The 16,308-nt window shown below is 33.7% G+C and overlaps 1 protein-coding gene across 3 annotated transcripts in view; it reads right to left on the bottom strand.

Moving 5' to 3' along the window:
* Tsp66e (Tetraspanin 66E) overlaps positions 1-16,308 on the bottom strand; it is a 55,929-nt gene that overhangs the window by 1,263 nt on the left and 38,358 nt on the right. For all 3 annotated transcript variants that reach the window (XM_076809890.1, XM_076809891.1, XM_076809892.1), the window contains exons 3-8: positions 14,499-14,597; positions 6,713-6,841; positions 6,563-6,637; positions 6,358-6,465; positions 4,623-4,787; positions 161-302 (exon numbers count right to left, since the gene is read on the bottom strand). In XM_076809890.1, the coding sequence (XP_076666005.1) occupies positions 161-302; positions 4,623-4,787; positions 6,358-6,465; positions 6,563-6,637; positions 6,713-6,841; positions 14,499-14,597 (718 nt within the window). The remainder of the gene's footprint in view (positions 1-160; positions 303-4,622; positions 4,788-6,357; positions 6,466-6,562; positions 6,638-6,712; positions 6,842-14,498; positions 14,598-16,308) is intronic.

Genomic DNA, 16,308 nt, shown 5'->3' with positions numbered 1-16,308 from the left:
AACTCTCCAGAGAAACTTATCTGACTTCTCTAGGGTGAGATAAAGTTCTCTTCGTTCTTTGTCCTTCGTCTTTCGATGAGAGATTCGTGCTGTCTCGGATTATCCAATGAGATATTCTTTTTACCGGATTAGGAGGCATTAGTGAGAAGTGCAAGCCTACCGTGTTGTGGTCGCCAATAACAGCAGGCCAGGTGCAGAGCTAATATAATCACTAGGATTTCAATAAATGCTAATCCCGCCGCCACGCCGATTACGATTGCCGCGTTTTCCTCGATTGTCCTTATGATTGCCTCGTAACAACCCTGTAACGTGTTTGTGCTATCTCAAAATACTGTATTATATAAGTGAGGACCTTGCAGCAACGGGGGTGTAGCTCCGTCTTTACCAACTTCGAGTAAATTAGAAAAAAAAACTGTTTATAAAGTTATTGCTTTGACTTAACAGTAAAAAGAGAACACTCACGGAAAAATATATATTTTCACAGAATAAGCAATAAGTATTGAGTTGATAAGTTTTCATTTCTATTTTTGGCGATAACATATTTTATAATAAAAATATTATAAAAATATTAATATCAAAATATTGATATTAATATTTCAAAGTATTGATATTAATATTTCAAAATATTGATATTAATATTTCAAAGTATTGATATTAATATTTCAAAGTATTGATATTAATATTTCAAAGTATTGATATTAATATTTCAAAGTATTGATATTAATATTTCAAAATATTGATATTAATATTTCAAAATATTGATATTAATATTTCAAAATATTGATATTAATATTTCAAAATATTGATATTAATATTTCTTAATCTACATCGCGTGATGCAAATCCGATAAGGAACGAGCGATTATTAATATTAATATTTCTTAAATGGAAATATTAGTATTCACAATTCCATTTTTATTTATTAGCAATAAATCGCTCATTTCTTATCGAATTTGCGTGAAACTATGTAGATTAAGAAATATTAATATTTTTATATTAAGAAATATTAATATTTTTATATTAAGATATATTAATATTTTTATATTAAGAAATATTAATATTTTTATATTAAGAAATATTAATATTTTTATATTAAGAAATATTAATATTTTTATATTAAGAAATATTAATATCAATATACTAATATACGTATATTACACGTCGTAACTAAAAAAAAAAACGGTCAAAAATGGGACTGCAGCCCTCTTGCTGCAAGGTCCTCAATTGTAATAGTGCTTCGTATCGTCTGAATTATGATTTATAACACTTCGAGTAGCTTCGGCGTGTTTTCACGTCGATATAATTCTAGAAAGCATGGAAAGTATCGTCCGAGTGCCCCGAATCTTTGCTCGGGGCGAGTTAAGCGAAACTTTCACGGCGGAGGCGACCGCTCGGAAAGACCTAACCGCCTTGAAGAGGCACATCTCAAAACCTTACGTCGCTCAAAGTGTTAATATAATCAAAAGCTACAAGTGATGGGACCACGTATGCTCAGTATGTGTTCATGAGAATTTATCACTTCAATATCAAAAATTCACATTGTATGAATGGAGTATTATTCAAAGAAATAAATATTTTTTTCTATACACTGACCAAGTACTTGGTATCATTCAGGTGGATTCGCAACCTGTAATGAGTATGTGCACGATTAAAAAATGTACTTACGTAAGGGGAAGACACGAGTACTTATAGTAGTAGTTGAGTTACGTAAGCCATGCCATTAAATGGGTACAAGACTACAGAAATCTCCAAAAATCGATTTTTATACATTATTCACTTTGAAAGTACCATCCTTTGTGAACACTTACAACAAAGTTTCACGCGGAAATTCGACTAATTACGGAAATTGTAGCGCTGAACATAATTGAGTGCACCGTCCACTAACGGCCTCGCATTGGCGTAGGGGACTTAACTCTGAAACCGTTTATCTCGAACCTACATTTTCAAACACCGTGTACATCATAACTCTTGAACGAATGAATATTTTCACTTGAAATTTTAACTGGAGTTGTAGAATTCCTCTCTCTACAACGTGGAGCTTCCGCACCAACGTTGGACGTTTGTGAAACATTTTATAACTGATTAAAGACAATCTTTCCGCAAAAATGTGGGGAAAAAATTAACTCTTGTGCAACTTTCACAAGTTTTCTTTAAATTCGCCAGTCAAGTTCCACATTGTAGTTTTTAGTGTAGAAATTCCTCACTCCGGAGCATTTTGCTTTTAGATGATGGACTACACCTGCGCGCTACGAAGGACCATCTTCAGCGTTGAATAACTTGAATAATTTTCAACATTCTGCAAAATATATATTTTTTAAATAAAACGTGCACAACAAACTGTGAAAAGTACTGGTATGGTGATTATTTGGAATCTGAGCAATTATTCAAACCAAAAAGAAATCGTCGATTTTAGTCATTTCATAGCCTTGTATCCCCAACAGTTGCAGCTGCAGTTGTATTCGACTCACTACGACGCTACTGGTCTTCGGTTCGAACCCCCTTGCTTCTTTACTGTTGATTTTTCTCTCTTGTAGTAGTTCCACTACAGCGTAAATCAATTTTCATTTTGTTCTAATAATGGTGTTGATATTATATATTCATGACATGGCTCACGTAACTGGACTGCTACTATCGTGGAAAACTTTAAACCCAAATTTCTCGAATACCTAGGCCCCTTCTGACGAAACCCCTTAGAAGGTTTTGTAACACTAATAAGGGAAGATCCCGAAATCGAAAATTCAAAAAATTCTGAAACTTTGTGAATACGTAGGGGATTTCCTCCTGATTGCAAGGCAATTTTTGTTTGCTGTCAAAATTTACTCGAAAGGGGTGAAATTAGCCCTTGAAAATTCGGCTGTTTTCCGATTTTGTGTTATAACTCGCGAACTGTAAGAGATAGAAAAAAAGTTTCAAGACAAAAGTTACTTCTTTTAATTAGATCTAGCATTTGGTAGAAAATTATTTTACATTTCACGAGTTATAACACAAAATCGGAAAATAACTGGATTTTCAGGGGTGAATTGCACCCCCTTAGGGGCCGCCTTAAATTACGTAAGGGTAGTTTTAGCGATTTCGTGCTCCCTCCCTCTCCCAGTATAAGAATTGGTAAGATTTGATATTGCAACTCCTTCTTTATGTAATATTTTTTACATTTAATTTTTTCGGTTATTAAAATTCTGTTAAAAGTTTATATAATTCATTTAACTTTGTTTCGTGAAATCTAAACTAAAACTACTTTTTTGGAACATTAATGATAGAATTTGTAGTAAACAAAAATGGCGTTGTAATCAGGAGGGAATTCCCTACATATTCACAAAGTTTCAGAATTTTTTGAATTTCCGGGTTCGGGGTGTTCCCTTGTAAGTGTGCACTATGATTTTCTGCCCAGCGTAATCCCAAAAGCGGTTTCCACCCCCGTGCCTTCCCTTGTCCAGTGGCGGATTTAAGGATGTATCGGACGTACAATATTAGACAAAAGTGTATGAAATTTGAAATACTTGAATATCTACGTTTTACGCATGGTAAATTCAGATGTAAGGAACTCGAACAACAGTTGGAGTCTTATTTTTACTCGTAGAGAAGGATTTTTCACTTCACAAATGCTTCTTCAAGCATTATTTGTTGAACCTTTGGCAGTGAAAATGACCCGAATAAAATTCACAATTTTCTCAAGTTATAATTTTTTTCTTTAAAACGGTGTAGTGAAAACATTTGAAACTCAGCAGATATTTTAATCTATTCGTATATTATCTGTACAAAAAAATTGAAAACATTGGTACTATTTTTTCAACATTTTTTCAACTGTTTTATCTGTAATAAGAGTACGTGTAAAATCAGTGAAAATTAAAATCGTTATAACTCAGCAACCGTTTAGTGAATTTGTTTAAAAATTATGGAGCACATCAGGAAGATTAAGAAGAACAACCTCACAAAATTTGCATCAACATTGTATCATTTTGACGATAGGTCCGTCCGATACATCCTTAACGGACGGCCGATGAGCAGTTGCCACCTGGGCCCAGAAGTTCTGGGCCAGAACCCCACTCACAAGGCCCCATCTTTCAAATAAAATTATGAGTTTCTGACGAATTTTGGCACGTTTGGTCTTCCGCCGCGAAGACTGCTTCGCCACGAAGAATAGCACATTTGAGAATTTGCGGCGAAAACTAGCACATTATCCGCGGTTTGGCCACCAAGAATAGCACTGTTTTGGATCATATTGCAGACTGCAGAAACTATCATGTTTCACTGCGGGGTCAGTTTAAAAGAATTCAATTGTTGAAAATAGTGCTAAATAAATAATAATTCCATCCAATCTCCAAAAGACAACACATATGAAAATTTGAATCTACATAATTTAAGTACTGTATTTTAATGTTTAATAAATTACTGACCTAGTAACAAATCACTCAAACGTGTTAGTTTTCGCAGTGAAAAACTGCTGCTTTTCGTAAGAAAATTGAAACGTGCTACTTTTCGTAACGCACGTCGCTCTGTACTATTTTCATTTCCTGAAATACTTACACATGATTCCAACCTATTCCGTCCGGTTTTTTAATGCTACCTGTACCATCATACTTGGTGCCATCACTATTCACTATCCTATTCCGCGTAGTTCCTTACCTTCTTATAATAAGAATTACTGGAAGTAGGGCTGATAGGACAGGAAGGATCCTTTAAAGCATTGTTTTCCTTCATACAGCATGCTTCTGGAACAACGTTATTCGTAGACGTCCAATTCATGCTCTCTCGAAAGTCCAAGTAGTTCTCTACTCCACAGCAATGAAGCTAAAAGTATAGAATATAACGTTTCATATTAAACATTTAATAACCAACAGTACTATCCAAAGTTTGCCTATTTATTTAAATTTAGGAACTGATTATGACGCTGTAAAAGGCATTTAAGGAGGTACTACAGGACTATTGAAATCTCTAAAAATCGATTGTATTTTTATTATTAATTCTGAAAGTGTCATCCTTTGTGAACATTTGCGATAAAGTTTCGTGACGAAATTCGAACAATTACGGAAATTATAGCGCTGAATGTAACTTAACTTTGAAGCGGCTTATCTCGAAACTACATTTTTAAACACCGTACATCACGGTGTACATCATAACTTTTGAACGAATGAATATTTTCACTTGAAATTTTAACTGGAGGTGTAGAATTCCTTTCTCCAAAGCATGGAATTTTCGCATCAACGTTGGATGTTTGTAAAAAATTTTATAAACGTTTAAAGACGAGCTTCTTCCGTGAAACTGTGGGGAAACACTGATTCGTGTGTAACTTTCACAATTTTTGTTTAAATTCGCCAGTCAAATTCCATGTTTTAGATTTTGGTGCAGAAATTACTCACCTCGAAGCGTTTTGCTTTCAGATGATTGGTTCACCTGATATTACGTACACCGACTACAGCTGCGCACCGCGCAGGACCATTTTTAGCGCTTAATAATGTCAACAAATTTGAACATTCCGGCAATTTTTTTTTTGGTAATTACTCGGAAACGCGTCCACAATAAACTATGAAAATTACGGGTATAATGATTACTTGGTACCTAAGCAATCCGACACAAACGAAACCCAATAGTCCTGTACCCTCTTAAGGGGTCATGCCTAGTTGGCAGGCGGAAAAAACGTGATTTTCGGGAATTTTTTGTGAAAAATCTAACGTATATTTTTTACAACTATTTGCTTATTTCAAAAGTACACATATTCAGCAACTATCAGTAATTTTGTTACTGGAAAATATTAAAAAAATGAACAAATAACAGCCACTCTCTCAGAAGCTATTTTTTTTAGCGGTGAGCACGATTTCTCCGAGCCGGATCATCTGAAATCGAAAAGTGGAGAAGCTTCTGTTAGAATATGAATTTATCTGGTTCGTGAACGAAGGATTTTTGTTTTTGATGAAAGCTCTATTTTTAATTCACGAAAAACGAACAATCCAAGCATCGAAAAATCATTTTGCGTTAAACGGCCGCCACTTTGTCTAAAATCATTTTTTCAAAAAATCCTTCGTTCACGAACCAGATAGACTCGTATATTAACAGAATCTTCTTCGCTCTCTGATTTCAGATGATCCGGCTCGGATGAGTCGTGCTCACCGCGCAGCGCCATTATAAAAACAGCTTCCACGAGAGTGGCTGTTATTCCTTCAATATTTAATATTTTCCTATAACAAAATTACCGACGGTTGCTGAACATATGTACTTCTAAAATAGGGAAATAGTTGTAAGAAACATACGTCACATTTTTCAAAAAAAAAATCCCAAAATGACGTTCCTTTTTGTCTGCCAACCCCTTAATTGCCTCTCTGTATGCACTCTACTGATTCAAGTGTATAAAATTTCAAGGAACCTGTGTCATTATGCCATCCCATGCGACTGTAATCGTTTCTGCTTTATCAACGTTACTGGCATAATACTTAATTGTAGATTTGAGGAAGTCCTGCGTGCCCTTCTCTGCCTAGAAACATTGCAACAGATGATATTAGCTTTCTAAATCACTTCAAGTTTATATTTTTTTTGTAACTATGAAAAATGTGTAGAGGATGACGACTTACATCTCCTTTGAGCCCGAAAGCTAAACCCACTGCTACGCATTCAAGTACCAGTACCAGTAGAATAAGGATACCATACTGAAACAAAAAAATCTGTTGTAGTAGATGACAATGTTTCATTTTTTTTTCTCGAGATATCATAAGAATACTTACAACACAGAGAAGACAGCGAGACTCGAACATTGCCCCGCAGTAGCCTAGGAAGCTGACAAGGAAGGTCAGTGTCCCAGCCAGAATTAACATGTACGATATTATCCTGATAACTGCTGCATCCGTTTTGTTCTAAAACACAGTAACTCAATTTTATTTTTGCACTGTATAAATTACTCGAAATTTTAAGGGAAAGAAGGGAATTTTTTGTTGCAACAGAAGGCACGCAATTTGAACACTAATTAGGAATAAAAGTGAAGTAAAAATCAGAAGTTGCATTTGTCCTTCATATTATAAAAGAAAGAGAAACGCAGGCAATCCTGACTTTATCGAAACGGGAAATTTACTTTCGAAATTTTTAATGTGCCAATTTGTTGGTCGTTCGAGGCAGATCAAGTTTTGTTTGTAATTCTTTTGCGTTAGATTATCGTGAGTGCTTTGAACAGCATGCGAGCTGTTGTATGGTTTTGTTATTTGATTCCAATTGAATTCCAATAAGTGGTTACGAATCATTTCATCATTTTTGTTTATTTCTATATGAGAATTTGATTGGTTTTATTTGTGAGATAAATCGGGCAAAGTTATTCTTTATTTATGACGAAGACATACAAATTAATGTCTTCCATTGGAATTATTTCAAACAGCTTTTTCGGAGCATCGAGATTTATGTTATAAGGTGTACAATACTACTGAAAGATGGCCATATTTCAAATATTATTTTCAAGAATTTCTGCGCAAATAAGTGGATACAACAGTTTACAAATGAATACAGTTTCTTTACGTTCAAGCAATCAGCTAAGATAAATGATATTTGAGTATCCATTTAGGATTTCTCTTATAAACAATTGAAGAATCCTCGTAGAAAACACTGTAAGTGCCAAAAATCAAATTTTATACTATAGTATTACTATTGGCACGTAAAAGCGTTCTGATAATTTTTTTTTTATTTTGGCACTTGCAGTGTTTTCTACAAGGACACTTCAATGATTTAAAAATTCAAAAATTCAAGAATTTAAAAATTCAAGAATTCAAGCATTCAAAAATTCAAGCATTCAAAAACTCAAGAATTCAAAAATTCAAGCATTAAAAAACTTAAAAATTAAAAAATTCAAGAATTCAAAAATTCAAGAATTCAAAAATTCAAGAATTCAAGAGTTCAAAAACTCAAGCATTCAAAAACTCAAGCATCCAAAAACTCAAGCATTCAAAAACTCAAGAATTCAAAAACTCAAGAATTCAAAAACTCAAGCATTCAAAAACTCAAGCATTCAAAAACTCAAGAATTCAAAAACTCAAGAATTCAAAAATTCAAGAATTCAAAAACTCAAGCATCCAAGAACTCAAGCATTCAAAAACTCAAGCATTCAAAAACTCAAGAATTCAAAAACTCAAGCATTCAAAAACTAAAGAATTTAAAATTTTTAAAATTTAAAAATTCAGGAATTAAAAAATTAAAAAATTTAAATTGTAAAGAGATTAAAAATAGTACTCGATAAGGCTAAATCTCCTGCTCTTCTATACATGGTGTTACAAAAAATGATTCAGGATTATCTTTGATTGATCGTGGTTACCAAATTAAGTAAAACAGGTGCTTAGTAAATGTTGGAAACTTAACATTGTCGAAGTTGGAAGCAATATTCGATTTTATATAATAGATCAAGTAATTGCTTTCTTTTCTACTTTTACATATACACTATCTACACGAGTGGATACTTTACAATGTGCTTATCCTTGATATCGAACAAAGGTAATTTAAGTAGGTACACTCCGACCTTCGCACACGTTTCACACCTTTGTATTGCAGAAGTACGTTTTCTTTGAAAAAGTTGCTGGTCGTCTATTCTTAGCAAGGTAATCCATTTGCACTAGCTATGAAAATAATTGCTTGGTGTAATATTATATAAGTATAATACGATACTAATTACATAGAATTGATAATTGTATTTATTTAATTTGCAATATAATAACCTGACTGTTAAAGATGAAAGCAAGTCAGTCGGATTTCCAAATGGGAACATGGCTTCTGACTCTGGGAATCTTAAGGGTACATTCTCCTGAAATCCCTTCTAAAGTTTAAGATTTTTTTAAAGAAAACTTTAACATACAGGATAAAAAGTATTTTTGGTATGAATTTATACATAGCTGAAGATGCTAAAAAATGAGGGAAAAAAAGAAAAGAACTAATTGACGGATTTAAAGAATTCTTCAAAAAATACCAACTTTCATAAATTTTGGGCCACGCAATTTCATTTTATTTACCCCTCTTTTAGCCAAAAATTACCGATTTCGGAGCACTTTTATTAAAACATGTACCGATCATCGAATTTTCATTATTTTGCAGTAAGATGAGCCTATCTTGAAATATCATGTACACCGTGTGTTATCATCGCCAGAGTTACAGATTTATTCATGATTAAATCGGAGAAAAAACTATATAAATTTTTATATCGTCTTAAAATTTATATAAACCAATACCAAAAAGGCTTTTTACCCTATGTGTTACAATTTTCTTTAAAAAAAAATGCTACATTTTTTAAGGGATTACACGAGAACGTACCCTTAACTTATCAACCCTATGTTCACTAAGAACTTTTTATTCAGTTTAGTGAGCATCACCCTATCCTATTAGCCCAGAACCCTTCTTCTACCACTCTGCATACATTTACCCTAACATAAAATAGAGAAATGTGCATCAGTGTAAAAACGATTCCAAACACACTTCATTCCTACAATCTTTCAATTATTTCTGACTTGAAATTTTTAACTAAAGGGGTACTGCATCAAATAACCAACGCAAATTTATTGAAAGGTATACTAGCATACAGTGCCGTACAAAAGTATTGGGGCACCCTTCTAAACAGAATACCTTTTTTTAAAATTGGTCCAAACGACTTGTGTTTTTCTGAGAAGTTAACAGGATCAGCAGGGGTGGATTTCAGAAAAAAAGGCAAACGTTCTGAGGGGCCCATTTTTTCGGGAAAAATCAAGAAGTAGTTTACTAAAATCTGGCTAGGTATAGTAGTTTGAAAAAAATGTAGTGTTTGACTACCTGTACCTAGTCATAATTTTTTTGGGGGGATGGGGCCCTGTGGGCCTTATGCGGAGGGGCCCAAGTGGCAACTGCTCATTAGCCGCCCTGTTAAATCCGCCACTGAGGATTAGTTTACCCGTAATCAACCAAACGATTTTACATATTTCTTCAAACAGGATTTTGAAGTTTTTATTACAGGCTCAGGTAAAAAAGTTGAAAAAGCAAACATCACTATTTTCTTCGCTATTCCGACCAACTGCATTTTTTTTTCAAAACAACGAAACACCACCTAGCAAACTAATCCTTCTAGCTTCCCAAAAAAACTCAAGTCGTTTGAATCAATTTTAGAAAAAGTTATTCTGTTTTAAAGGGTGCCCGGATACCTTTGCCCGGCACTGTAAATGATTTCTATGTAATATCGTGCAGCATGCTTGCTGGTTTCTTTTGTCGAGAGTTCGCGACTGAAAGAAACCACGACGTAACTTTACACGTTACGTACGTACTTATGTGCGCGGTTCGTCGCAGTTGCAGCCGTGGAGAAACGAAAACGAAAACCCCGAGGATAAGAGCTTGCGAGTAGAAAGTGCCAGATTCTCTTTCTCAGCGGTTAAACTAATTGGCAACGCTTTCATGTCGCAATCAACGAGCCGTGAACTCGTTGGAAAATTTTCTTTCCCTACCAATAGAGGGTAATCGTTGATTGTCTTTTCGTGGCTTTTTGCTGTGAAACAGACCCCTTTAAGCAGTGGGGTTTTTTCTTTAAATTTGTTTAATTTTTTTTCCTCAGCAACCCAACGCTTCGAGTGGTCTGGGTTGGTGAGGAAAAAAAAATTAAACAAATTTAAAAAAAAAAACTCAACGCAGGCCAGTCGGTCATTTTTAATCATATACACAAATTCAAAATAGCTTCAGGACAGTGTCCTTGGATGTCATATGAATTAACAGAATGGAGTTCTCCCATAAAAGAATCACTTTTAAAGAGAACTAGCAAAATACCCCCGCGCGCTTCGCATTTTTTACCGCCCCCCTTGTGGGGGTTGATTAAGGCAAAATCCTGAAATTGTTTTTTGGGGATTTATGTGGGTAATATCTTTGTGAGTAAGAACCAATTTGATACTTAATCGGCCCTAAGATATATTAGGGAATAGGGAGTCCGAGAAAATACATTTTATCCCTTTTCACACCCTTCGGGATGGAATTTCCAAAAACCCTTCTTTAGTGGGTGCTTCTTGGATCGAGCCCTCGGCCACTTATTCCCGCCGCGGTGCTATTTCGCAAGCGAGAAACGCTCGCCCGGTCGCCGCCTGGCGGTCGCGTCGCGAAACAGTGACGCGAAGAATTGTTGAAACGTTTTGTTCAATCACGCACCATTCTTTCAAAAAACTGTATTTTTTAATTTCCTCGTGTACTTCCCGAGATAATCTTATATAGAACTAAAAAATATTTGGTTTTTTTGTTCTAGGTCAGAAATTGAAGGAGAAATCTTTCCGGCCGCGCAACACTGTTTTCGTAAGAAGCTTTTTTTATTCAGCTGTGGCGCGGCAATTTTGTGTAAAAAATTTTTTTTAAAAATTGTGATCATACTTCATAGTACGTACAATAAAGGCCTTCAAACAGATTTCGTATTCCAGTCACTATACTCGCTTAAAAAATTCTCAAAATCAGGCTGCTTTTCCGGGCTCTACAGTGGCATTACCCCTTAAAGACGTATCAATTGGGACGTTTTAACAACGTACCAAAATTACGTTTTTAAGAAGTCTTGAACGTCAGAGGCACGCATTTTTCCTTTTATTTTTAATTGACTATTATGAAGCTACTTAAAATGTTATATATACATGGACATTGGCCTGGAAGAAAGGTGTTACGACATTTCTGAATTAAAAAAATTAATGTACGAATTTTGCAAATATATATTGTCACGTAAAACATGGCCGAATTTTCATTTAAAAAAAGAAGGTCGCCTACAATTATATTTATATTTTACAAACATTAATTTACCGCAGGAAAATCCTTCAAAGAGTTCCTAAGCGTGAAAAATTGATTTTATTTATTTATTTAAAGTGGACACTGTTTAAATTTAATACACAATGAAAATATCGAGTTTATGCAGAAAAGTTAAAAAATAAATGTAGAAATCGAAGGATATAATTGTAAATAGATTTATCCCACCATTTGGGGCTCGAAATGCGAGCACTTTATACTTTATTAACCCTTCGTTGACACTCTGGGTGTGAGCCACCCATAAGCTGATTCTGACGCTCTGCACCTTCTATATGCAAAATAAATAGTTTTTCCCAAAGCGGACGTGCAAACAATTTTTTCCCTCAAAGTATTATATCCCAACAACAACTCTGTAGATTTTTAGCTTCTAATATTGAAATTTGTAAAAGTTACAATTTTTTTAATGATTTTCTTCGTTTTTTCGACATGTGGGTAATCTAGATTTTTTTACAAAAACTGCTATAAAATTTCAGTCAAAAAACTATTTTAATACATTCTAGAGACCTTGAAATTGATCCATGATTTTTTCTATAATAATTGGATTCTTTAGATGAGAATGGCAGTCGTTCAAAAAATTCTCTGGGTGTGAGCCACCCAGGTATGTGAAAAAAAATTGATCGAAAAATGAGATTGGTTAACGAAGGGTTAAACTGTTTTAGATTATTTTCATATATCATCAATCAATACCGTTCGTCGCAGTAGTTAATAGTTTAGAAAGTTATAGGTATCCATATATATATATAAATGAATGGCAGTCGTAACACCCTTCAGATGGAAATGTGAAAATGCTCAATTTAAAAACATTTATCCTACTGGAGGGTTTGACGATGGATAAAATAAAAACTACCACGAGCTAGCTTCTTTGTGGCTCTGCTTCACAGTTTCATTCATCGCAATCTATACCTTCGATAAGTTCTTCACCACTCTTCAATATAATTTAATACCTTCATTTGCAAGTCACTTGAATCTGAAATAACCTACTTTATCTAATAGACGATTTTCCCTTCTAATCATCGAGACTCTGAGGATTGTGTCACTCATCCTACATGCGAGACTAAGTCGTTAGAAAGTGGGAAATAAAATATAAAGGATAGAAAAGGTGAGATTCGTGAGCCACGTATTTTTTTTTCATCTTCCAATATCCATGTCTCTAGGGCCCGGGGCCCGATCTAACAAGGGGACCACCTTCAGGTTAGACAATTTCAGAAAATTTTGAGACTTAGTGTACTTGAAGGTCCTCACTCGGACATTAATTTCTCAAAGCAGTAAGGCGTGATTTTTAGCCAAATTCGAGAAAATGGACTTTGCAAAATTCTAGGGGATGATTTGAAAAAATCGACTTTGAAAAATTCTAGAGGATGATTATACAGGCAAAAATAAGACGAAAATCATAAGTGACGAAATTGTGGTAAAGGCTTCGTTTTCGAGAAAATTCACTTTGAATTTCACTTAATGCGCGCGCATCGTAGGCGCGGGCCTTTCAAGCGGGCCCCTAGCGCCAACGATGCACGCCCGTTTAGGTGAAATTCAAAGTCAATTTTTTCGAAAACGAAGCCTTTACCGAAATTTCGCCACTCTTGATTTTCGTCTTATTTTTGCCTGTTAAATCAGCCCCTAGAGTATTGGCCATAAGTGGAGGAACACCCTGTATATAAGGGGCCTCAGATTTTTTCAAAGTTGATTTTCTCGAATTTGGCTAAAAAGCGCGCCTTACTGCTTTGAGAAATTACTGTCCGAGTGAAGACCTTCATAGTACACTAAGTCTCAAAATTTTCTGAAATTGCAAAAACCTGAAGGCAAAACTAATTTTTGCCGCCCTTTATATTTAATTATAAATGATTATTTTAGAATATAATTTTTAACAGTGAGTGAAATTTTTTGTAGGCATTTGCTGAATAACAAGGCTCGCACCCCCTAAATCAGGCCCTGCTCTAGGGTGATATAAACCCTTAAAAACTGGGAATGAGATACCCTTTTCGAAAATTTATCCCAATACATAACTCGGGAAGTCTTGGGTTCAACAGAGAAATTGAACATTTTTTCTACGTGCATTGAGAAAAAAAAGCTGTATTAGGGTTGCAAGCCCCATCATATCACCCTAACGAGAGGGGGCAGAGATCTTAAATTTTTCTCTTCACTGTTTTTTTTAGGCAAAGCGCATTATTCAGTCTACATAAATACTAAAATTGGTGCTGAGGCCAGTTTCTCTATGATCACCCGGCTAAACCCTTTAAGGGGGTAAGTTACCCTCGATAGCCCAATAAAAAGGCCTTTTTTCCAGCGCAAATTGTAAAGTGATAAATAACAGTAGAGAGAAAGTTTTTTTCTAGTTTTAATCGTTATTCCATGAGCTTTAACACTAAAAAAGAAAAGTCTAAATATCTCTGTGTACACAAAAGTTGTGAGTAAAAACGTAAAGGCGTGTACTCGGTGCACCGTTTGATGGTGAACATAAAATCTCGAAAACCGCTCCAACGATTTGGATGAAAATTTAATGGGAGATGCAGAAAACCATTCCCTACGATGTGTCGGGAGCAGATTTTCGAAAAAAAAATAATACAATTTTTATGTTGAAAAATACGATTTTATCGATTTCTTGTATGAAAAATATTTTTTATCTTTTTTAAAAGAATTTATCTGGAAAATCTGCTGGCGTCATATCGTAGGGAATGTTTTTCTGCATCTCTCATTAAATTTTCATCCAAATCGTTAACGTAGGTGCAAATTCGTTTCGAGGACAGAGTTTTTAAAATTTACCAAAATATCCGACTGGTCGAGCTTGCCTATGAGATCAGCAAAGGAGGTGCTGTCGGCAAACAGCCAGATTCCAACGGCCAACGCAGCTCCCCCGGCTACCTGGAAACAAATTCAACTCCTCGGTCTTATTAATCGGTCCCTTAATTGTTTTTTTATGAAGTGTTTGCGTAAGCAAACTGTATATATAGTTTTATAAAAAGCGATACAGTAGAACCTTAACTACCTGAACTAATTGATTCTAATGCAAAGAACGCATTACGTAATAATTGCATTTAGAAGCCAGAAACTACATACAAATTTAATACTCTCTTTCAATCCACAATTTCAGTTTTACAATTCATCTAGTGTGCCGAATATCGTGCGCGTTTTAAGGGGTCAGTCCACTGTGAAGTCGTGAAAAATTGTAATTTTTTAGGATTTATTTTTTAGTAAACGGAATGTCCAACGTAAATAATGTTTTGTCTATTTATTAATACACTTAAGAAATAAAGAAATAAAGAAATAAAGAAATAAAGAAATAAAGAAATAAAGAAATAAAGAAATAAAGAAATAAAGAAATAAAGAAATAAAGAAATAAAGAAATAAAGAAATAAAGAAATAAAGAAATAAAGAAATAAAGAAATAAAGAAATAAAGAAATAAAGAAATAAAGAAATAAAGAAATAAAGAAATAAAGAAATAAAGAAATAAAGAAATAAAGAAATAAAGAAATAAAGAAATAAAGAAATAAAGAAATAAAGAAATAAAGAAATAAAGAAATAAAGAAATAAAGAAATAAAGAAATAAAGAAATAAAGAAATAAAGAAATAAAGAAATAAAGAAATAAAGAAATAAAGAAATAAAGAAATAAAGAAATAAAGAAATAAAGAAATAAAGAAATAAAGAAATAAAGAAATAAAGAAATAAAGAAATAAAGAAATAAAGAAATAAAGAAATAAAGAAATAAAGAAATAAAGAAATAAAGAAATAAAGAAATAAAGAAATAAAGAAATAAAGAAATAAAGAAATAAAGAAATAAAGAAATAAAGAAATAAAGAAATAAAGAAATAAAGAAATAAAGAAATAAAGAAATAAAGAAATAAAGAAATAAAGAAATAAAGAAATAAAGAAATAAAGAAATAAAGAAATAAAGAAATAAAGAAATAAAGAAATAAAGAAATAAAGAAATAAAGAAATAAAGAAATAAAGAAATAAAGAAATAAAGAAATAAAGAAATAAAGAAATAAAGAAATAAAGAAATAAAGAAATAAGAGTAGCTTAAAAAATACCAAAAATATTTATTGCATTATACGTCGTATCTACGGAGAAAAAATCTTTAAAATTAGCTTAATTTTTCAAACCGTCACAGTGGACTGACCCCTTCAAGCGAGAATTAAGAAAATTTTTTTGCGGGGCTCTTTCGTCATTTTCTACTCCAATGATTATTCCATATTTTATTTCTACCATCAAAGCAGCTCTATGCTTGGAATGTTGCACTGAAACGCGTTCGGATACTCCAACCATGAATTAAATAAATATTCGGTTATAGGGAATTCAGATAGGTATGGTTCTACTACAGTTAGCATCCTACGTATTAGTACCGAACACACGATTCTCTGCAATATCGCAATGCAAGCTATGTTAATTTACCATTAACCTTCAAATGGCACCTAATTTGGGGCCCTTCGAGTTTGATTAATTTTACTTAATGTTCGCCACGGTAAGGCATCTTCAGTGTAAATTATTTTGAACACTATGACATCTCTCGACGACGCACAGTGGTTCGAGCATACTACATGCTAGCTGGACAAAATTATTTCTTCGCGGTAGTG

This window comes from Andrena cerasifolii, chromosome 4 (genome assembly GCF_050908995.1).
Source record: "Andrena cerasifolii isolate SP2316 chromosome 4, iyAndCera1_principal, whole genome shotgun sequence".
In the NCBI taxonomy this organism is placed as follows: Eukaryota; Metazoa; Arthropoda; class Insecta; order Hymenoptera; family Andrenidae; genus Andrena; species Andrena cerasifolii.
The sequence above is the reverse complement of the archived record's forward strand: the minus strand, read 5'-3'. Positions and strand labels throughout refer to the sequence as shown.